At 41.3% G+C, this 23,130-nt stretch overlaps 1 protein-coding gene across 1 annotated transcript in view; it reads left to right on the top strand.

Moving 5' to 3' along the window:
- SLC7A11 (solute carrier family 7 member 11) overlaps positions 1 to 23,130 on the top strand; it is a gene marked incomplete at its 3' end in the record, with an annotated part of 300,868 nt that overhangs the window by 228,438 nt on the left and 49,300 nt on the right. Inside the window, exon 7 of the mRNA XM_089688911.1 lies at positions 3,304 to 3,427. Within this exon, the coding sequence (XP_089545037.1) occupies positions 3,304 to 3,427 (124 nt within the window). The remainder of the gene's footprint in view (positions 1 to 3,303; positions 3,428 to 23,130) is intronic.

The following is a 23,130-nucleotide window of genomic DNA, read 5'->3' as shown; positions in this document are numbered from 1 at the left end:
GCATTCCATTGGAAGTTAATGAGCTGAGGGCTACATATCACTGAAAAGCCTTCCTTGGTGAATAAGTGGAATTAATTTAACTCTGTCTTCGAAAAACTCTTTAAAACTCAAACAGGATGCCTCACTAAAATCTTATTTTTTTTAAACTAAATCTTAAAAAAAATAGAAAAATTATATATATATATATATATATATATATGTGTGTGTGTGTGTGTGTGTGTGTGTGTGTGTATTGTAAACAACCCTTACCTTGTAAAATAACCCATTCAGTTTAAAATAGAAATGAAAGGCAAAACATTTGTGTATACTGTGTATATAGGGAAAACAGTATAAATACCCTTTTTTCCCTTTTATATAAGTGATCACATACCCTCTGTTCTCAGCTGCATAAGAGGTTTAGAGCTGGGGGAGGAGAAACAGCATACACTGATCTTCCCAGTGATAAGTTGTGCATAATAATAATAATAATAATAAAACAAAACAGAGGGTGCACTGGCCTAGTGCATTATCCTTAAAATATGTATTTTATTATAAAAATGATGGTAACTATTATGCTCACAAACTGACAGATGCATAATAGCTCGTCATAATAAAACAGCAACCTCCTGTCCACGATATCACATCACAGAATGGGACACAGGGAGATTCAGCTGGCTAACACGTTTCAAGGACTTGCCTCTTCCTCAGAGCCATCGCATAGGCTGTGCACAGGGAGCTTGTCAGCACAGGTCTGATGGATCTGAGGAGGGCAGGCTCAGTTCTCAGCACAGCTAAAGAAAAAAAAACTGACCACGCTATGTTATCATGCCTAGTGTGGTCAGTTTAGCTAAGAAAGCAGAGGGACTGGCAGGAACACCAGGTGTTTCGCACAAAGGAAGCAATACAAAGAGACCAGGGTATTTTTTCATACAAGTACATCGTACAGCAGGCACATATTAAGAATATGAGCTGTTGGGTTTACATATTCTGTAAGTTTATTTATTTATTATTATTATTATTATACATGATTTATATAGCGCCAACAGTTTGCTCAGCGCTTTACAAAATAAAGGGAGACAATACAGCAACAATACAGTTCAATACAAGAGGATTAGGAGGGCCCTGCTCCTTGGAGCTTAAATCTAAGAGGACGGGGCTGGTGGTACAAAAGGTAATAACTGTGGGGGATGGACTGAATATTGTTTAAATTAAATTAGCACAAGGAACAGTGCATACATTGAACAAGATATTGGCTCTTAAATCTTTAGATCTCTGCTCCCCCCACCCCCACCACATATCCTGGTAGAGGTAATCTTCCAGTGCAATAAGGGTTAATTTAGACTGGATCTGTCATAGGCAGTTATCAATAGTTTAGATTTTTCCCGCATTGTCTGCCCCCCACTCCAGTCATAAAGGCTGTACTATAGCTCCCTACCATGTAAAGTGCTTTCTGAATGGAGGAGGTCATCCCTTCATTCATTCACTTGTCCTCCAATAATCGAGAACTCACTGCTGATTCACACTAAAATAGAAGTAGTCCTCCTAGACAGAGTAGTACAGTATTCTAAAATATGGCAACCATGGGTGTTGCACTTTTTGTCCCCCCCCCCCCATTTCAATGACTCTCTGCTTCTTCCCTAATAGAATTACCCTAACATATCCCCAACCCCCCCTTTTATTTGCATTTCATGTGTTTCCCTAGGAATCCCTCTATCCCCCACCCCTCTCCTTTTCCCATTCTTCTTTTTCTTTCCTTGTTTTCTCTGCTTATTAGTCTCTACCAATCTGAACTTGACAACTGTGGCCTCTCACATACATGCCATTTACAGCTACCTGCTGGTTTATTAACTCAAGCCTTGGTCTATTTTCTTGATCTAAACTGGGTCCTCTCTTCCATTGACTTTTATCTTATAATGTAAGTGTCTACATTGTCATCGCCTGTGTTATCTAATGGCCATGAAGGTCCACTGTTTGGACTGCTTTACGCTTTTGTTTGTTGTTTTTCTGTAAGCTTACAGTTTGAGATCCCCCACTGAGTTCAACGTTTTATTACATAACCAGCCTCTGCAGGTTACTAAAGCAATGACCTGTACAGGACATGTATTTCATGAGTTCTTTTATCATGTTTTAGGGCGGTTACCCTAATGCTTCTGATACCTTCTCCCAGTACCCATAACAAGCCACATACTTGTCTGTCTATATTCTGCCAAGATGTTCTCTGTGTGTTCTGCTTGGATTTTCTAAAAATCCTCACTTTGGGATCTTGCTCCTCCGATGCCTGTGCACCACAATCTTCATTCATTTCATGTCTCTATTCCACAAAGACAAGTCTACCACAAACCTAGGCAATTACTACCATATCAAAAATATACATCAACAGAGGTTATGTTATTGAATACAACATGTAGGAATAAGGAGTAAATCGATCCAATGATATGTGCAGCTGAAGCTTGAAGCTTAAACTTTCGTAGAAAAGGTCAATTTGACCCCCTCCATCTCTCACCCCCTGAGCCTGCCTATTTATACCCTTTTTAAAGTGTAAAACCAACATTTGGAAACAGTGGAGAATACATAACACACTGTCAGTTTTTTTCTCTTCACTTTCCATCCTAGAGACACAACAGAAAGTAACAGGAGATCTCTTTCAAGGAAGGGGATGAACTGGGACAGGTTTATTCACTGAAAGATTGCCCTTGTTCCTGTGACAAATCAAAAAGTTTGGATTTCTCACCAATTTCTGTACTAGAGTAGAAATGAGGGTGAATCCAACCTCCAAAGAGATTCTACACACTTCTAGGTGGCTTTGCTGACCAAGTGAAAAGCACAGGAAATGACAAAGACAGGGTCAAGCTAAATATTTACAGCAATGGTAGAGATTTGCATTGCAGATTGAAAGACTGTGATAACTAATGCCTAAGAACAAAGATGTACTCATGATTGCCTCTTAGGAAATGACTCAGGTTTACAAGCAAAATCTGCCTATTGTTTACCTGTTTTCTCCTGTTTAGGGCTACCCTAGCCAACAAGAATGTATCTTTGAGGCAGTCATTATTCTTCATCCATAGAGCTCTTCTGCCTCAAATCCTTTGCTTTGAAACTTGTGCAGCTGCATCCTCTTCTGTCTTTCTCTCTTTTAATAGAGTCCTTCACATAAAATAAACATTCTGTCTTAGCATGCTCACAGTGTGCCTACCTGAAAAACCATGTGCCTTACTGAGCAAACATGACAAAATGCATTCAGCCTATGACAACATTACTCATTAGTAGTAACATAAAAATTATTATGTTTCTATTTTCACTCTCTTATGCTTTTTTCTTTTATAGAAACATTCCACTTGCAATATGCATATCAATGGTGACTGTAACAGTTGGTTATGTCTTAACCAATGTGGCCTACTACACAGCCATTACAGCAGAAGAACTGATAAATTCCAGTGCAGTTGCTGTGGTAAGAAAAAAACCTATGTAATTGGTAATCTTCAGATGCTTTTGATGCAGATATTTGAATTACCTCAAACTTAAGGATAAGTGATATTTTCATGTACAGTAAATAATCTATTGACCATACATAGATGTGCGGTGGAAAAATGCAAGTGTGATTCACAGGATTTAGGCAGCAGAATGTGTTGTGCATTTATACAAATAGCTGAATTTATGTATTTTTTTTTTTCTAATAACAATTTTTATTGGTTTTCATGCAAGTACAAACAGTACAGTAAAAGAGTATATGGGAAAGAAAATAAACATAACAGAGATATACATCGATGGCAAAACTACAAAGGGTCAGGATCAGTTGAATCATATAATAACAGTGTGGAAATTATCAGGGCCTTTTATTTTAGGTCGGCATAGAGGAAGTGAAGGAATCCCACGGGCACCAAATCTCAAACACAGCAAACGAACAACCATGTAATGCAGTCAAATATTCCATCTGTCTTACATCAGCAATAATTTTGTACAAAGTCTGCAATGAAGGGGGAGTAGAAGATAACCAACACATAGGAATGCTTCTCCTGGCTGCAGTCAGAACATGTACAGCAAGTTTTCTGGATGGTTTAGGTAGACCCGGGAATGGTAAACCCAGCAAAAAATGTAATGGGTCAAGTGGGAGAGAGATATGTAACAACGATTGCAACAAGGAGCGGACCTCTTCCCAAAAAGGAATAATGGAGCTGCATGTCCAAAAAATATGATAGAGAGAACCCAGGTCTCTACTACAGCGCCAGCAGACAGGAGAAGCACTCGGATTATAAGCATGGAGAACTTCAGGTGTTTTGTACCATAACATCATGATCTTGTATATATTTTCCTTAAAAACCACACAGACAGAAGATCTAGATGCATTTTCCCAAATTTTCTTCCACGTTAATAAATCAATATCACATTGTACAAATTGAGACCACCTGCGCATGTAGAGGTGAGTGTCATTGGCTAAAGGGGGGGCATCCATAAGAAGCTTATGAATATTAGAGATAATACCCTTTTGATGGGGACCCTGCATACATAAACGTTCGAAGGGAGTAGGCTTCCCCAGAATCAATAAGGGTGATAAGGTAGAAAAAAAGTGGCGTATTTGAAGGTAAATATAAAAATGTTGGGGAGGTAAAAGAGCTTTTTTCTGAAGATCCACGAATGAGCATAACTTACGAGTCACCGGGTGAATCAAGTGACGCAGTTGAAAAAGGTCAGCTACTACCCAGAGGGACATCCGGGATATGGCCATATTGTCTGGAAGGTTAGGATTATAGAGAATATTTGTCAGTGGGGAGCAGTCAGAGGCCAGTGAAAATTTAGCCTTACATTTCTGCCAAACAGTCATAGAAAAGTGCATGGGACCAAGGAATAGGTGGCGGAAGGATGAGACATCCACTGCTGAGGTCGACCAAAGGAGGGAGCATGGATGAGTTGGGGACAGTTGCAAGGATTCGATCTCAGTCCAAGTGTTGGGAGGATGATGGGTAGACCATGACAAGAGAAAACGAAGGTGAGTTGCATAATAGTATGTTATTATATCCGGCGCCCCCAATCCCCCCTAGTGCGCGGAGAGAGCAAAACAGAACGTGCAATCCTGTGCCGCTTGTTATGCCAAATGAAATGCAAGAAAGATTTTTGAAGGGAGTGCAGTTTGGACATAGGAACGGGGATGGGGAGGGTTGCAAACAAATATAAGAGTTTTGGTAACACGGTCATTTTTAATACGTTAATGCGTCCGAGAAAAGAGATGGGCAGGGCATCCCAGTGTTTCAGAGAGCGAGAAATTGCTATAAATAGTGGAGGGAAATTGGCTTCATATATGGATTGGTAAGAGGAAGTAAGATTAGTACCTAAATATTTTAAAGAATGGGTGCACCACCGGTAGGGAAAGGCTTCCTGAAGTGAAGATAAAATGGCAGGTGGGACATGTATTGGGAGTGCCTCAGTTTTGGACGTGTTGACTTTGTAGCCTGATATAGCCCCAAATTGTTTCAGGGTCTTATGCAAAATTGGTAAGGAGGTATGGGGACACGTAAGTGTAAGGAGGATGTCATCAGCAAACAACGATAATTTGTACTCATGGGAATGGGATTGTATCCCGCGAATATCTGGATTCGACCTGATGGCGATAGCTAGTGGTTCCAGACAAAGAATGAACAGCAAAGGAGAGAGTGGGCAACCCTGACGTGTGCCATTTGACATCCGAAAGGGGAGTGAAAGAAAAGAAGCTAATCTGACCTGCGAAAAGGGGGGCGAATAAAGGGCCTTCAAGGCTGCTACAAATGGGCCCCTAAAACTAAATTTCTCCAAGACCCTGAACATGTAAGGCCAACTTAAACGGTCGAAAGCTTTTTGAGCATCTAAGCTCAATAACACAGTAGGGGTGGAGGATCGATTAACCAAGTCAATCAGATCAATGGATCTCCTGGTGTTATCTGCAGCATGTCTGGCAGGTACAAAGCCCACTTGGTCCCTATGTATGAGTTTGGAAATAATTCTGGACAATCGATTGGCCAAAATTTTAGTGAAAATCTTGTAGTCGGAATTGAGTAGGGCAATGGGGTGGTAGTTGTCCACAATAGAATGATCTTTATCGGGTTTAGGGATAACCGAGATATATGCCCGGGAGAAATCAGTCTGGGGTGTGATCCCCTTGAAAAGATCTCGATAAAAAGAGAGGAGATGAGGGGCCAGGATACCAATAAAGGATTTATAGTAGGAGTAAGGCAGTCCGTCCGGACCCGGGGCTTTACGAGAGGGGAGATGTTTAATTGTGTCCAATAATTCCTCTAGCGTAATATCAGCATTAAGGGTAGCAATGTCTGAGGATGATAGTCTCGGAAGTGACAGGGGGTCAAAAAAACGATCAAACGATGACTGTGTGAGGGGTGGATGAAGATCTGGGGACAGACAATTATACAGTTTCTCATAAAATGAGCCAAAAAGGGTTGCCATGACCCGGGGGTCATAGGTAGGGTTTCCATTTGGTTGCATTAAAAGATCAGGTAATGCAGAACACGACTGAGCTTTGAGTCGATTGACCAACATACGATGGGGCTTGTTAGAAAATTCGTAAAATTTCTGCTTAATCCACAAGAGGGATTGTGCAGTCTTATTGGAGTCGAGAACTTTAATTCGGTCCCGTGGAGATGTTACCCTCCGGAGTCCAGAAATGGACGGCTTGGCCAACAACCGTCGCTCCGCCAAAACCAGTTGATGTATGAGAGAGGCTCTAGCACTCGCCGAAGACTTTTTTAAACGAGAACCCATAGAAATACAGAGTCCTCGAAAGACTGCCTTGTGGGCCTCCCACAGAGTTGAGGAAGAGCTTACGGAGCCAACATTGTGGGCAAAATAGGTGTCAAGTCCCTGGGACAACTCATCTCTAAGATGATCTGTGGAAAGAAAAGTCTCATTAAGGCGCCAATGACATGGTTTGAGAATGACCGGAGGAAATAAAAGGTTTAAAGTCAGAGAGGCATGGTCAGACCAAGTGATGGGATTGATTTCGGAAGAAACCAGGAGCGGAAGCAGTGGGGCAGAGATAAAAAAGTGATCTAGGCGGGAGAAACTACGGTGAGGGGTGGAGTAGAAAGTGAATTGTTTATGGAGGGGATGTTTAATCCGCCAAGCGTCAAAGAGACGATGTTCCCTTATCAATCTACGAAAAGATTTTGAAGAGGAGCATTGCCGCTTCGAGGGGGTGGACTCAAAAAGGGACTTCCTGTCTTTATGGGGGGAAAAAATCAAATTGAAATCCCCTCCAACAATCACCTGCGAAGTGGAGATGGAATCTAGGTTAGCGAGTGTTTGGGAAAGGAATTGCAATTGACCCGTATTTGGGGCGTATAAATTCAACAAAACAAGGGGAGTGTCACCAAGCATACAGTTCAAAATAATGAAGCGACCCTGGTGGTCAACCTTGGAGGAAACAACCCGAAGGGAGCAGTGTGACCCAATCAAAATTGCCACCCCGGCCTTCCCGGAGGGATCAAAGGCTGAATAAGCTTGGGAAAAAAATCTCGAGGCAAAACGAAAAGAGCCAGTTGATTTGAAATGGGTCTCTTGTACAAAAATAATGTCTGCTCCTGAGGATCGAAATTCCCTCAAAGCCATCCACCGTTTTTGAATGGAGTTAAGGCCCTTGACATTGTATGACAAAAACCTCAAAGCCATTATAAAATAACAACGATTGAAGTACTTGTAGTAGAATGAAAAATGATTGAAATACCATCGATGTAGAAGAATAAAACACAAAAATCATAAAACAATCAGATAACACAAAAAAAAGAAAAACATAATAAAAAACAGATATCCACAAGGATATAAACTTGGGAACGTCAACTAAGCCCAAGTCGTCTAGGCCAGTGGCTAGACAAAATCGGGGGCAGCACGACATCCGACTCAACAGGGGGGTCACCCAACCCGGCCAGAAGAAACAAAAGCAAAAAGAGCACCCAGCAAGGGTTTGGCCAGTCAGGAGAACAAAACCGGTATAGAACCCATGTATAGAGCAGGGGAGAGGGATCAACACCATATTCACCACAGATGATCACCCCAGAGAATCATCAGGCAGGCGGATCTCCTGGTCGAGAGGAACGTGGACGTTGCTGGGTGCGCAAGAGTCTCTTCCGATCTCTGCGGACCGGTGTCCAGATCTTGTTGGGAGTGATGGAGGGACGAGAAGGAGTAGGAGGCAATGAGGACACATCATCCGACAGAGGAGGAAGACCCAGCTGTTTCAGAAAAAAGTCTGCCTCATGAAGATCCCGGAGAACAACTTGGGTATTATCCTTAGAGACAACCAGCTTGAAGGGAAACCCCCAACGATACAGGACTCGGTGTTGCTGGAGGTGTGTGGTGATCGGCTTCAGAGCACGCCGTTTGGCAAGAGTAAGCGGAGAAAGGTCGCAGAAGAGCTGGAGTTTGTCACCTTTGAATTCCAAAGAAGATGTTTGTCGAGCCGCTAATAGTAAGGCTTCTTTACTTTGAAAGTAGTGTAAGCGTACTATAACGTCTCGTGGTCTGGTGCCCTCAACAGGTTTAGGGCCCAGAGAGCGATGAGCCCTATCCATTTGCCAATCTGTCTCTGGAACCTTTGGTGCAGTTGCGATGAAGAAGGACAGTAGGTGGCGGTGTAGTTGTGCGTCAGTGATAGATTCGGACATACCGCGAATACGGATATTTTGGCGCCGTTCTCTGTTTTCCAGGTCCTCTTGTTGGAGCTGCATCTGGTACATGGAGTGTTTCAGATATGCGTTATCTTCCTCAAGGTCATGAACGTATTGCACCAATTCATCAAATTTGTTTTCCAATTTATCCGTGCGGTCTCCAATTTGGGTTATTTCCCCTCTGAGATCTATAGCCAATTTACCAACTTCAGCGGCAATAGAGGCGGTAATGTTGCGCAAAAAGACCTGCAGCTTATCGTCCAATGCGGAGACTGTGAGTGCAGATGATGTAGCCTGCTGAGGATTTTGGCTGGGGGCTGGAAGATACCCTGGTGTAGGGTGGTCCATGTCCCCTCCTTCTGTGGCTTGTGAGTCAGAATCCTCCATTAGAGGAGGAATCAGAGCAGAGGCTGTCAGTTGCTCTGATTTGGAGCAAGGTGCAGTACCTTCTGCGGCCACTGGGGTCCGGGATCGTTCCTCGGACTCCTGTCACAACTTGAGGCCGGGGATTGCGGCCTAGAGAGAAACCGCCGAAGCGGCGAGGGCCGCGGGTCCTGTGGGTGCGGGGAGGGGGGCTTCCAGCGCCCTATTTTCCCCATGGACACCTCCCCTTAATGCCGTGCCGGGTGCTTTGACTATGTGACTCACCCGAAGCGGCGGGATCGCCGTGGAGCGGAGCGGGTGAGTCACTATTTGGCCGGGGATGAGCGGAGCTCAGCAAGCAGCGTCCACCATCATCCCTGGTCGCGCATGCGCCCCCAGCTGAACCTGAATTTATGTATTTAATCAAATTTGGCTAGCTATTGGCAACCGAGTAATATTGACTGTTCAGGCATATTCTGACACTCCTTTTCCTGACTTCAATCTTCAGCACAATTTCCCATGCTGATGATTAGAGATGAGCGAATCGAACCTGGCGAAGTGGAATTCGTTTCGAATATCAGGAAAAATTCTATTCGCATCGAATCCGAATTTTAGCAAACTTCGGGTGCACGAATCAAATTTTTCCCGATCAGCCGGCAAAAGTGTCACTGCAGAGAGCTCCGCTACTTCTGACAGTTCTGACAGTTCATTTACAGCGGTTGAAACATTGTATCTATTTGTTTCCATTTAGGATACAGATGTTTTTATTCGGAAATAAATAGATACAATGTTTCAACCGCTGTAAATGTGAAGGAACTGTCAGAGAACTGTCAAAAATAGCGGAGCTCTCTGCAGATACACTTTTTGCTGTACTTTAATTCTTCTTCTTTTCATTCTTCTTATTCTTTTCATTCTTCTTCTTCTTCTTTTCATTCTTCTTTTCATTCTTCTTCTTCTTCTTTTCATTCTTCTTCTTCTTCTTTTCATTCTTCTTCTTCTTCTTTTCATTCTTCTTCTTCTTCTTTTCATTCTTCTTTTCCTTCTTCTTCTTCTTCTTTTCATTCTTCTTTTCATTCTTCTTCTTCTTCTTTTCATTCTTCTTCTTCTTCTTTTCATTCTTCTTTTCATTCTTCTTCTTCTTTTCATTCTTCTTCTTCTTCTTTTCATTCTTCTTTTCATTCTTCTTCTTCTTCTTTTTATTCTTCTTCTTCTTCTTTTCATTCTTCTTTTCATTCTTCTTCTTCTTCTTTTCATTCTTCTTCTTCTTTTCATTCTTCTTTTCATTCTTCTCATTCTTCTTTTCATTCTTCTTTTCATTCTTCTTCTCATTCTTCTTTTCATTCTTCTTCTCCTTCTTTTCATTCTTCTTTTCATTCTTCTTCTTCTTCTTTTCATTCTTCTTTTCATTCTTCTTCTTCTTCTTTTCATTCTTCTTCTTCTTCTTTTCATTCTTCTTTTCATTCTTCTTCTTCTTCTTTTCATTCTTCTTCTTCTTCTTCGTCGTGCCCCGTGACTGCCCAAATGAGTGAAGTGTGCGGTGATTCTAAGATCGACGGCACTCATCTGCATGTCATACTGACTGACAGTATTATTTCTCTTCCCCAGCAGACTCCAAGGGCATTTAAATTAAAGGTACAGTGTTCTGCACTAATATAAAGGCTCTCTGAAGCCTAGAAACCCTTTTAATAAGTTAAATTCGCAGCGAATAAATTTGCATCGAATCGAATTTCTCCCGCAAATTCGGCGAATCAGCCGAATCGAATTTTTGAATAATTCGCTCATCTCTACTGATGATACATTAATAAATGTCATACTTGTAACAGCTACCAGCTGACATTGTGTGCAGCTGCTCACTGTCAAACCTGGCTGTCACTGACAACTTAAGTCCATACTAACAATTGAGAAACAGTTAGAGGGGTTCAAACTAATGTGATCACCGTATTGACTATGACATATTGATCACATACAAGCTAAAGGTTTAAGTTAGAAAAAAATGGTTTCTGCTTGTAGAGGCCACAATAACCTGTAGTTGGCAATGTTCCCCTGTTTAATACTGTAGTTGTCTGATACAATTATAGTATACAAATACTAAATTATTATAAAAAATTGTAATCATTCAAATTATAAATTATATAATTATCATATGAAATCCATATATTTAAATTATTTAGTCACCGAGTTATAGTCAAGTTAACTAGGTCATACTGATGCTCAAAAATTTGGTCTAGGCATCTAGGCTTCAATGACCACTGGGCATGGGGGTTTAATTTTTACCTATAAATAAAGGGTGGTGAGCGCACTTAATATGTTGGTGTCAAGGAAGTGGAAAAAGAGAGACTCACAGGCTGTGAGGCAAGTGGAATCTCTTGGACAAACTGAGACACTGGCTGTTGATCCCCAATGTGGCCTGCCTGGCACCCTTACTATGGAGGAGCCTAACCCCCTGTATGGGACTGAAGATTGTGACAGGTCATAAATAAAAACTTCACAAAATATCAGTAGATGGATTGGGGGCAGTAGAAGAAGGGGAACATCAGAGAAGACAGGATCAAACAGCCTTTTTACACAATGCGGAGGATTAACCCCTTAGGTTCCACAAGGGGAATCTTAAATTCCCAGATAATACTGCCTCAAGATGGATCCCTGCATCCATAAAAGGGAATACCACCCAGGTAGCAATACCAGTCTCATCCCTTAAAGGGAACCGTGATGAATGAGAATCATTCAAATAAACCCACACAGATCCTGTCTGATGACCTACCATCCCTTAGAGGGAAAACCACCCAGTTTTCTGACCCACTACTGATGACATCTGTAATATTGATATAAAGGCACATTTCATATGCGCATTCGGTGAGTGCGCATTATCTACTATATCACCGCACGGACACCGGTTCCAATTATTACAGGAGCACAAGAGTCACTTTATGAACTGTCTTTTATCTCTTTATTTATGAACTATTTATTGGATATATTTCATATTTAGTGAATTTTATATATACATATTTTTTATGATTTTATTGAGCTTTTAGCGCTGCACCCTTGTTTTTACCTGGCATTAATACTTGACTAAAATTTAGAGAGGAGTGAGTCTCCATGGACATCCAGTAATATTAAAAATTGATAATATCACTCAGGGTGGGTTTTTTGCTTGTTCAACTTTTATTTCTGTTTAAGCTGTTGTTTGGTTGACCTGCAGTCACGTGGACGCCTACATAAATAAAATAGAAAAACACTTCAATAACCTCTCAAAGCATATACAGGTGCATGTCAATAAATTAGAATATCATCAAAAAGTGAATTGATTTCAGTAATTCAGTTCAAAAAGTTAATATATATTATATAGATTCATTAAACACAGAGTTATATATTTCAAGCATTTCTTTCTTTTCATTTTGATCATTATGGATTACAGCTAGCAAAAACCCAAAATTCAGTATCTCAGAAGATTAGAATATTGTGAAAAAGTTCAATATTGTAGACTGATGGTGTTACACTTGAATTAGCTAATTAACTCAAAACACCTGTAAAGGTTTCCTGAGCCTGTAAATGGTCTCTGGTTCAGTAGGCTACACAATCATGGAGAAGACTGCTGACTTGACAGTTGTCCAGAAGACAGTTATTGAGACCCTCCACAAGGAGGCTAAGTCACAAAAGGTCATTGCTAAAGAAGCTGGCTATTCACAGAGTGCTGTATCCAACCATATTAACAGAAAGTTGAGTGGAAGGAAAAAGTGTGTTAGACAAAGGTGCACAAGCAGTAAGGATAACCACAGCCTTGAGAGGATTGTGAAGCAAAGGCTTTTCAAGAATTTGGGGGCGATTCACAAGGAGTGGACTGCGACTGCTGTCAGTGCTTCAAGTGCCACCACACAGACGTATCCAGGAAATGAGCTACATCTGTCGCTTTTCTTGTGTCAAGCCACTCCTGAACCAGAGACAACGTCAGAAGTGCCTTACCTGGGCTAAGAAGAAAAAGGACTGGACTGTTGCTCAGTGGTCCAAAGTCCTCTTTTTGGATGAAAATAAGTTTTTCATTTCATTTGGAAATCAAGGTCCTCTTTTTGGATGAAAGTAAGTTTTGCATTTCATTTGGAATTCAAGGTCCCAGAGTCTGGATGAAGAGGGGAGAGGCACAGAATCCAAGTTGCATGAGGTCCAGTGTAAAGTTTCCACAGTCAGTGATGATTTGGGGAGCCATGCCATCTGCTGGTATTGGTCTGTGTTTTATGAAGTCCAAAGTTAGCACAGCCCTCTACCAGGAAATTCTCGAGCGCTTCATGCTATCCTCTACTGGCCAGCTTTATGGAGATGCTGCTTTCGTTTTCAAGCAGGACTTGGCACCTGCCCACACTGCCAAAAGTACCAATACCTGGTTTAATGATCATGGTATCACTGTGCTTGACTGGCCAGCAAACTCGTCTGACTTAAACCCCATAGAAAATCTGTGTGGTATCATCAAGAGGAAGATGAGAGGCACCAGACCCAACAATGCAGACGAGCTGAAGGCCGCTATCAAAGCAACCTGGGTTTCCATAACACTTCAGCAGTGCCACAGGTTTATTGCCTCCATGCCACGCTGCATTGATACAGTAATTAATGCAAAAGGACCCCCGACATAGTATTGAGTGCATACTATACTGTACATTGACTTTTCAGTAAGCCAACATTTCTGTATTAAAAAATCTTTTTATTATTGGTCTTATGTAATAGTCTAATGTTTTAAGTTACTGAATTTTGGGTTTTCACTAACTGTAAGCCATAATTATCAAAATTAAAAGAAGGAAGTGCTTGAAATATATCACTCTGTGTGTAATGAATTTAGATGTTATATGAGTTTCACTTTTTGAATTGAATTACTGAAATGTATTAACTTTTTAATGATATTCTAATTTATAGAGAAGCACCTGTATTTAAACATACATTGAAAATACATACAGTTTTACCCATGTCTAAAAAATATTTATATATTTTTACAATCATAAGTGCATTTTTGTCTGGACAATGATATCATCAAAATCAAAGCAAAGTAATATGGAAAAAAAAATTGGCCACGACTGTGTATGCCACTTCGTCTCTTTAATCTTAATTTCTAAAAAAAAAAATCAGTTCTGATCTTTAAATAATATAAAAAATGTAAAACCCTTAATAAAATAAAAAAAAATACTAAAAAATAAAAATTGCTACTGGCAAGCCATTAGGATTTCTTTGCAAAGAATATAATGATCCATTATCTTTTGCAGCTTCAAAAATTTACTATTCTATCATGTTGATTTTGTGTTTCTCTTGTGTATTATCTCTTGTATTTGGACATGAACTATGAAAACTTCAAAAATAATTAGCTTATATGCAGTTAAGCACAGCTGGGTCTGTATAATCATTTTGTAGTAAAACATAGAAAAATCTTATCTGAGCAGTGAAAATCTAGTTAACCAATTGCTTATAGTTAGAGATGAAGAAGGTTGGTGCATGCTCTTTATCAGCTTTATAAGAAATTAGAGGGTCAAACTGTCACTCTGTCTAATGTTAATTCAAGCGCCAAAACTAATTAAATAACTATATTATTTTCTAGTGCTAACAACCTAGAACAAGCTAGTTTTACTTTTGTGTGTAAATTGCTAATATCTGATTATAATAATAATATTTATCATGCTGTGTACATCTGTTCATGGTAATTGAGAGAAATGAAAGAATATGTTTTGATTTATGTAATCTAACATATTTAGTTAAATGGATATTTTCTGCTCACAAATCTGTATAAACGGATGTCTAGTACAAGGCTCAGGCCTGCTTATTGACTGTTATCAGAACATGTCTCTCCATATTTCTGGTACTGCATTGATAAACATAATGAATGCTGCTGAATACTCCTAATTGTTCACTGCTTTTTTCTCTTTTACTAATAGTTATAGGCTATAGCATAATAGCCATCTGCAGGGTGACACACACTATAGTGACAGATGGATGGAGTGTCATAGTATAATTGTGTAAAAATGCAGATAGTGCCTGTTTCAGCAGTGAAAGGGTCCTGGATCAGGTGTGAGACTTAATGAAAACAGGTGGACATTCCACATAAATGGGTATTCTATAGTGAGCTTTTGCTCATATGTGCTGTGAGAGTAGCTTGAAGCCTGACATTTTGGGAGCATGTGTCCAGGTCTGTCTAAACCACTCTGATTGCCAGCCAAGCCAGAATGACATCTGAGAGTTGGAGATTGTGAAGGAACAAAGGTAGCCCACATCCAAACAGACTGGCGTGTCTGTACTAAGCAAGTAAGTAGTACAGTAGCAGAAGAAAACAATTAAGAAGAGTGGCTGAAACTGGCACAGCTATGTTTGAAGAAGAAATAGACAAAGAAATGCTAAATAACCCCTGCATGGGCAGAACATTTTTATTACTTTTACATTTGGATGAATAAAAGTGTGAAAAAAACCTAAAGTACATTCTGCTGAGTGGAATAAATCTTGGAAAACTCTCAATTTCAAGCTAAATCTTCCAATTGTTAGAGGAAGTGCGAGGCAAAAGTGGCGTCCCTTCTGCTAGGAGTCTGTTTAACGCTTCTTAAATATAAACTTTCTTATATTAAAATGTGTATGCATGTTTTACATGTTCCATTGGAAGACACAGCACATCATATTTGGAGTGTGTGTGTGTGTCTGTGAACTTTAAAGGACAGTACAGTTAGTGTCAATGCACAATTTTCTGGAATTGTGAAAGTTGTGGTGAACTCTGCAGTGTGAGGTCTGCAGTGGTTCTGCAGTATGAGGTGCCTAGAAAGAGTACAATGAAAGTTTGTGCCCAAGTTAACACAAATAAAGTTGCTTCCCCTCTAATTCTTGAATATTATTCTTGAATAATTGTATACCTCTACTGGCTTTCACTACAGAAATAGGAAAACAAGCTCTCATAAAACTTATCTAAGAAGATAGTTGCAGGGAAGCAGGAGACAGGGGCGGACTGACCATTTGGAAACCTGGGCACTGCCTGACGGCCCAGGGTCAGTAGGGGACCCATGATCCCCTATTGCCTGGGGGCCCCATGAGTTGTCAGTCCGCCCCTGGCAGGAGATACATGCTAGTGCAACATGGGTGCAAGTAAACCAGCTGACATCATACAGAGGGATGTGAGTGTTCCTCAGCATCCAGGATAAACCCTGACAAAACATGGAAGCAAATGTGTTATGTGAGGTGCAGTAAATGGATGTATGCAGTTATCAAATGTTTCCTGTTCCTGGATACAGCAAAAGGTAACCTGGTCTAAGATCTGTGTTTGCCCACCAGGTTTATGTTGTTAAAGTTCTAAAGTCAAACCTAGCAACCATGAAAAAGTCCAAGTCAAGTCTGCAGGGCTTGACAAGGCACCTGTGTCTGCTGTTGTTTCACCACTTGGCTGTATGAGTGGAATGGCAGGTCTACAGAGAGAACAGTTTTATTGCAACTCCAGTGCTCCAAAATAAAAGTGAAATCTCAGGCATGTGGTAAGACTTTATTAAAGAAAAGAGTGCTGGGAATGATAAGTCAGTTCTTGGAGTCTACCAGTGAAATTGTCTGTAGTGGTATCCATTATGTGTTTGTAGAAAGAATGGAAATTAATCAATGAATGTTAAAATAATGTGTTGTTTGTGGTATAACTCCTAGCAACAGTGTCAGGTGAAAAAGAGGTAGAGGGGCCTGGAGTGTTGGAGCTAGAGGTTTCTCAGGACAACGTTGGTGCTGCACTAGAGGGTAGGAGTACTCCTTCAATAAAGGAAGATAATATGAATATGAAAAAGTGTTAATGCAGCTTACCATGACTTAAGATGTGGCATACTAAACTACCAGTGTCCCTGTTGTGGTTGTAGAGTCAAAGAGGGTGATAGTGGATATGGTACACAGCAATGCCCAGGCTATGGTGTCAATTACAGGTGACACAACTTCAAGCTCTGAAGAGGTGCCTTAAAGAAACACATGTAGAAAGCTCCTAAAGCAAGTCAGAGGGCAGAAAAAAGCCAAAGCAGCTGTAGGTTCAGGTGAACCTGCTCATTTAGTTCTCCCCTTTGGTAAACTGTGAACAGTTTGGGTTTTTCTTGAACTCATATTTGATGCAAACTCAAAGCTTATCCTTAATAAAGAGGTAGACAGGTGACACATGAAACTGAAAAACTGTATATACAACCTCTGGCAAAAAGTATGGAATCACCACTCCTGGAAAATGTTCATTCAATTGTTTAATTGTGTAGAAAAAAAACTAATCAGACATGTCTAAAAACTATTTTAATTTAACATTCCAACCTTCTGGATTTAAAGTTTTACTAATCCCAGGATCCCGAGTTCACTATATCTGGTCTCCCACAGTACATAGAACATGGAAGTACAATTATTTTAGTAACTATAAACTGCTAAATACCTTTTCTCATCAGCAGTTAGAGCAGTCTTATGACTTCAGCAGAGCACTGGTTAAAGCTTGTAGGAGGAGTTTTCCTTCTGCTGTAGGAGGATGCAAAACCCCTGACCCTCTTTCTGGATAGTACTGATTGGCCCTGTGCTGATCACATGCACTCTCCTAAGAAAAAAAAAACCTCTCTAGCAATACACACTAAACTGAGCATGTGCATGTGGTTACTGGTTCAGTCTGTCTCATCAGGTGGACATTTGAACAAGAGGAGGGGCAGAGAAAACAGGATCAAATGGCCTTTTTACGCAATGCAGAGGATTAGCCCCTTAGGCTTCACAGTGAGTACAACAAGCATGTTTTACTGCATATACAGACTGATTTATCTGTTGTGGATTTAGTAACACTTTTAGAGATCAAATAAAACAAATAAAAAAGAAAGAAAACTGTAGTCAGTTTTTGCAGATCAAGCAGAGGAAAAAAATATAGAATCTCTCAAATCTGAAAAATATTATGGAAATAAACTAATAAATTATGAAAATAGACACTACAGTACACCACTAGTACTTTGTTGCACCACCTCTGGCTTTTATAACAGCTTGAATTCTCTGAGGCATGGATTTCACTATTGACAAACAGTATTTTTCATCAATCCGGCTCCAACTTTCTCTTATTGCAGTTGCCAGATCAGCTTTGCAGGTTGGAGCCTTGTTATAGACCATTTTCTTTCATTTCCACCATAGATTTTCAATTAGATTGAGGTCCAGACTATTTGCAGGTAACGCCATTGACATTATATGTTTTTCTTGAAGGAAAATTTTCATGGCTTTTGCCATATGGCAAGATACACTACCATCCTGAAAAATGATGTCATCATCACCAAACATCCTTTCAATTGATGGAATAAGAAAAGTGTCCAAAATCTCAATATAAACTTGTGCATCTATTGAAGATTTAATGACGGTCATCTCCCTCGTATCTTTGCCTGACATGCAACCCCATATCATCACTGATTGTGGAAATGTGCATGTTTTCTTCAGGCAGTCGTTTTTCTACATTTCATTGGAATGGCACCAAACAAAAGTTCCAGCATCATCACCCTGCCCAATGCAGATTTGTGATTCATCACTGAATATCACTTTTAGAGATGAGCGAATCGAAGTATCCGAAGTGGAATTCGAGTCGAATATCGGAAAAATTTCGATTCGTGCCGAATCCGAAAAACAGCCTAATTCGGACGCGCGAATCGAAATTTTTCCGAAAATGGCGGCTGACATGTGCGGCGACGGAGCGGGGATGTCGGGGAAGGCGCGCAGACAAGGCGCGCTGCCCCATAATGCATTCCTCAACGACATGTGATCGCATCAGCCAATCAGCAGCCAGCCAGCCAGCACTGTGTAATGGTCGAGGTATATATAGCGGCCATTTTGGAAATCTTCATTTGCCTGCAGTCATTGAACAGAGGCAGACCGCTCTGTACTAGGGACAGGGACAGAGTTAGGGCCACAGAAACGAGAATTGGGGACAGAGAGAAGTTACTTAGGGACAGAGAACCATTACTCAGGGACACAGACTTGTTAATGAGGGCCACAGAATCGTTATTTAGGGACAAAGAAACGCTAGTTAGGGCCACAGAATTCATACTCAGGGACAGACAGAATTGTTACTCAGTGCCAGAGAATTGTTACTTAGGGCCACAGAAACGTTATTAGGGCCACAGAATTTTTACTCAGGGACAGACAGAATTGTTACTGAGTGCCAGAGAATTGTTACTCAGGGACAGACAGAATTGTTACTGAGTGCCAGAGAATTCTTACTCAGGGCCACAGAATTCATTCTCAGGGACAGACAGAATTGTTACTCAGGGACAGACAGAATTGTTACTGAGTGCCAGAGAATTGTTACTCAGGGACAGACAGAATTGTTACTGAGTGCCAGAGAATTGTTACTCAGGGACAGACAGAATTGTTACTGAGTGCCAGAGAATTGTTACTCAGGGACAGACAGAATTGTTACTGAGTGCCAGAGAATTGTTACTCTCACAGACACAAAATTGTTACTTGCACAGACACAGAATTGTTACTTGCACAGACACACAATTGTTACTCAGGGCCACAGAATTCATACTCAGGGACAGACAGAATTGTTACTGAGTGCCAGAGAATTCTTACTCAGGGCCACAGAATTCATACTCAGGGACAGACAGAATTGTTACTCAGGGACAGACAGAATTGTTACTGAGTGCCAGAGAATTGTTACTCAGGGACAGACAGAATTGTTACTGAGTGCCAGAGAATTCTTACTCAGGGACAGACAGAATTGTTACTGAGTGCCAGAGAATTGTTACTCTCACAGACACAAAATTGTTACTTGCACAGACACAGAATTGTTACTCGCACAGAGACAGAATTGTTACTCAGGGCCACAGAATTCATACTCAGGGACAGACAGAATTGTTACTGAGTGCCAGAGAATTGTTACTCAGGGACAGACAGAATTGTTACTGAGTGCCAGAGAATTGTTACTCTCACAGACACAAAATTGTTACTTGCACAGACACAGAATTGTTACTTGCACAGACACACAATTGTTACTCAGGGCCACAGAATTCATACTCAGGGACAGACAGAATTGTTACTGAGTGCCAGAGAATTCTTACTCAGGGCCACAGAATTCATACTCAGGGACAGACAGAATTGTTACTCAGGGACAGACAGAATTGTTACTGAGTGCCAGAGAATTGTTACTCAGGGACAGACAGAATTGTTACTGAGTGCCAGAGAATTGTTACTCTCACAGACACAAAATTGTTACTTGCACAGACACAGAATTGTTACTTGCACAGACACACAATTGTTACTCAGGGCCACAGAATTCATACTCAGGGACAGACAGAATTGTTACTGAGTGCCAGAGAATTGTTACTCAGGGACAGACAGAATTGTTACTGAGTGCCAGAGAATTCTTACTCAGGGCCACAGAATTCATTCTCAGGGACAGACAGAATTGTTACTCAGGGACAGACAGAATTGTTACTGAGTGCCAGAGAATTGTTACTCAGGGACAGACAGAATTGTTACTGAGTGCCAGAGAATTGTTACTCAGGGACAGACAGAATTGTTACTGAGTGCCAGAGAATTGTTACTCAGGGACAGACAGAATTGTTACTGAGTGCCAGAGAATTGTTACTCTCACAGACACAAAATTGTTACTTGCACAGACACAGAATTGTTACTTGCACAGACACACAATTGTTACTCAGGGCCACAGAATTCATACTCAGGGACAGACAGAATTGTTACTGAGTGCCAGAGAATTCTTACTCAGGGCCACAGAATTCATACTCAGGGACAGACAGAATTGTTACTCAGGGACAGACAGAATTGTTACTGAGTGCCAGAGAATTGTTACTCAGGGACAGACAGAATTGTTACTGAGTGCCAGAGAATTCTTACTCAGGGACAGACAGAATTGTTACTGAGTGCCAGAGAATTGTTACTCTCACAGACACAAAATTGTTACTTGCACAGACACAGAATTGTTACTCGCACAGAGACAGAATTGTTACTCGCACAGAGACAGAATTGTTACTCAGGGCCACAGAATTCATACTCAGGGACAGACAGAATTGTTACTGAGTGCCAGAGAATTGTTACTCAGGGACAGACAGAATTGTTACTGAGTGCCAGAGAATTGTTACTCTCACAGACACAAAATTGTTACTTGCACAGACACAGAATTGTTACTTGCACAGACACACAATTGTTACTCAGGGCCACAGAATTCATACTCAGGGACAGACAGAATTGTTACTGAGTGCCAGAGAATTCTTACTCAGGGCCACAGAATTCATACTCAGGGACAGACAGAATTGTTACTCAGGGACAGACAGAATTGTTACTGAGTGCCAGAGAATTGTTACTCAGGGACAGACAGAATTGTTACTGAGTGCCAGAGAATTGTTACTCTCACAGACACAAAATTGTTACTTGCACAGACACAGAATTGTTACTTGCACAGACACACAATTGTTACTCAGGGCCACAGAATTCATACTCAGGGACAGACAGAATTGTTACTGAGTGCCAGAGAATTGTTACTCAGGGACAGACAGAATTGTTACTGAGTGCCAGAGAATTGTTACTCTCACAGACACAAAATTGTTACTTGCACAGACACAGAATTGTTACTCGCACAGAGACAGAATTGTTACTCAGGGCCACAGAATTCATACTCAGGGACAGACAGAATTGTTACTGAGTGCCAGAGAATTGTTACTCAGGGAAGACAGAATTGTTACTGAGTGCCAGAGAATTGTTACTCAGGGACAGACAGAATTGTTACTGAGTGCCAGAGAATTGTTACTCTCACAGACACAAAATTGTTACTTGCACAGACACAGAATTGTTACTCGCACAGAGACAGAATTGTTACTCAGGGCCACAGAATTCATACTCAGGGACAGACAGAATTGTTACTGAGTGCCAGAGAATTGTTACTCAGGGACAGACAGAATTGTTACTGAGTGCCAGAGAATTGTTACTCTCACAGACACAAAATTGTTACTTGCACAGACACAGAATTGTTACTTGCACAGACACACAATTGTTACTGAGTGCCAGAGAATTGTTACTCAGGGACAGACAGAATTGTTACTGAGTGCCAGAGAATTGTTACTCAGGGACAGACAGAATTGTTACTGAGTGCCAGAGAATTGTTACTCAGGGACAGACAGAATTGTTACTGAGTGCCAGAGAATTGTTACTCGCACAGACACAAAATTGTTACTTGCACAGACACAAAATTGTTACTTGCACAGACACAGAATTGTTACTCGCGCAGACACAGAATTGTTACTCAGGGCCACAGAATTCATACTCAGGGACAGACAGAATTGTTACTGAGTGCCAGAGAATTGTTACTCAGGGACAGACAGAATTGTTACTGAGTGCCAGAGAATTGTTACTCAGGGACAGACAGAATTGTTACTGAGTGCCAGAGAATTGTTACTCAGGGACAGACAGAATTGTTACTGAGTGCCAGAGAATTGTTACTCGCACAGACACAAAATTGTTACTTGCACAGACACAGAATTGTTACTCGCACAGACACAGAATTGTTACTCGCACAGACACAGAATTGTTACTCAGGGCCACAGAATTCATACTCAGGGACAGACAGAATTGTTACTGAGTGCCAGAGAATTGTTACTCAGGGACACCTAATCGTTGAATTAAATAGTATGTCAGACAACATGCAGAGGAGTGGCAGAGGAGGCAATGTTTTAGGAGCGAGCAGACGTGGCAGCAGAGGAAGGGGTCGAGGCAGCAGTATTCGCAGCCAGAGGCCAGTGCTCCCGGTGTCATCCAGCGGTCGTGTCTCCACCGACAACCCTGCCGTCATTGATTGGTTGGCTCGGTCGTCTTCCTCTTCCCAGGTCACCTCTGACACCTACAGCCAACGGTCGGTGGGTACGTCAGACACAACCGTTAGTTGGCATGGCCCGGGACCAAGCCCACTGAAATCACGTGTCCTCTACCTGCCCCTGTCCTTTGCTGTTCCCTCACCAAGCGAAGTATCGCATGCTGTGGGCTCAGCCCCACTGTACAGTGAGGAAGAGCTAACAGAGGGCGGTCAGGAACGGGGGGAGACATCGGCCTTTTCAGCAGCCAAGCGAACAAGTACTGGCGAGGAGAGTGGCTCGGTAGCCGGTCTAGAGACAGGTCTGTCTCCTGACCCAGACGCAGCCGAGGGGGCTAGTAGTGAGGCGGA

Source organism: Staurois parvus, unplaced genomic scaffold (genome assembly GCF_062004578.1).
Source record: "Staurois parvus isolate SC_StPar_1 unplaced genomic scaffold, SC_StPar_1.0 ptg000460l, whole genome shotgun sequence".
Lineage (NCBI taxonomy): Eukaryota > Metazoa > Chordata > Amphibia > Anura > Ranidae > Staurois > Staurois parvus.
Note: the sequence above shows the minus strand (reverse complement) of the source record. Positions and strands in the feature narration are given on the sequence as shown.